General features: G+C 38.8%; 1 protein-coding gene across 1 annotated transcript in view; it reads left to right on the forward strand.

The window, feature by feature from the left end:
• The window catches only part of NBEAL1 (neurobeachin like 1), a 198,761-nt gene that overhangs the window by 90,787 nt on the left and 106,644 nt on the right, over positions 1-1,330 (forward strand). Inside the window, exon 18 of the mRNA XM_037741503.1 lies at positions 530-615. Coding sequence (XP_037597431.1) covers positions 530-615 — 86 coding nt within the window. The remainder of the gene's footprint in view (positions 1-529; positions 616-1,330) is intronic.

The following is a 1,330-nucleotide window of genomic DNA, read 5'->3' on the forward strand; positions in this document are numbered from 1 at the left end:
TTTGAGACAGTATCTCAATCTCCTGCTGAGGCTGGAGTGCAGTGGCACAATCTCAGATCACTGCAGCCCCTACCTCCCAGGCTTCAGTGATCCTCCCACCTCCTGAGTAGCTGGGACTACAGGTACATGCCACCACCTCTGGCTAATTTTTTATATATTTTTTGTAGAAATAGTGTCTTTCCTTGTTGCCCAGGCTGATCTCAAACTCCTGAGCTCAAGTGATCCCCCTGCCTCAGCCTCCCAAAGTGCTGGGATTACAGGCCTGAGCCAGTGTACCTGGCCGATAGTAGTTTTTAATACTATATAAAAATTTTTTCTGTAATAGAAATTGATTTATTACCCAATTTTTATAGGTTTTGGATAAATTGGAAGTAATATAAAAACAAAGTAAATTTTAACTTAATGAGTTTCAACTGTGTTGTTTGAGTAGCTTGAAACAGCTTAATTTTAAATTGTATTCTGGTAACACAGAATCAAGGAGACCATATGTATTCAATAATGTATATATATATGTGTAAATAATTTTCAGGTCCAAATTGTTTAAGCCCTTGGAAGTCTCAAGAGTCTGACATGGCTGACCTGCCTGCTAACATCCTTCTTTACTACACAGCAAAGGTCAGAGTAAATTTGTGAACTGTCCATCTAGTTATAGCTATGCTGTGAAATGCAATTCCTTTTCTATTCCTTTTGTCATTTCAGTGGGTAATTAAAAGGAAGGGTTTGAATTGCCATCAAATAATCATGAATTTTCAAAGGAAGGTGAGAAGCAGTAAAAATTAAGGTATACCTCCTCAACTAGAGTCCAAATACTGTCATTATATCGTCCCTGTGGTATTAATGGCAATAGTTATAGTTGGAATTTGTACTAATGAATTGACTTCAGTAGGTGAAACTGTTTGTATTCTTATAGTTTACTAGAAAGAGATGAAACAGAATTGTGCTCAGTTTTTAAAATGTGATATAGCAAAAATTAAAAAAAAAGAGAAAAAGAAAAATGTTCGCTTCTAAAGGAGAAAAAGGCCAGAAGGCACATTGGCTCATACTTGTAATCTCAGCGCTTTGGGATGCCCAGGTGGGAGGATTGTTTGAGGCCAGGAGTTCCAGACGAGCCTGGGCAACATAGCGAGGCCTCTGTCTCTACAAAATATATGAAAAATGCATAAAAGTTAGCTAGGCATGGTGGCATATGCCTGTAATCCCAGCTACTTGGGAGGCAAAGGCAGGAAGATCCCTTGAGTCTAAGGAGTTCGAGGCTACAATGACCTGTAATTGCGCCATTACACTCCACCCTAGGTGACAGAGCAAGACCCTGTCCAAAAAAAAAAAAAAA

This window comes from Cebus imitator, unplaced genomic scaffold (assembly GCF_001604975.1).
Source record: "Cebus imitator isolate Cc_AM_T3 unplaced genomic scaffold, Cebus_imitator-1.0 Scaffold101, whole genome shotgun sequence".
Taxonomy (NCBI): domain Eukaryota; kingdom Metazoa; phylum Chordata; class Mammalia; order Primates; family Cebidae; genus Cebus; species Cebus imitator.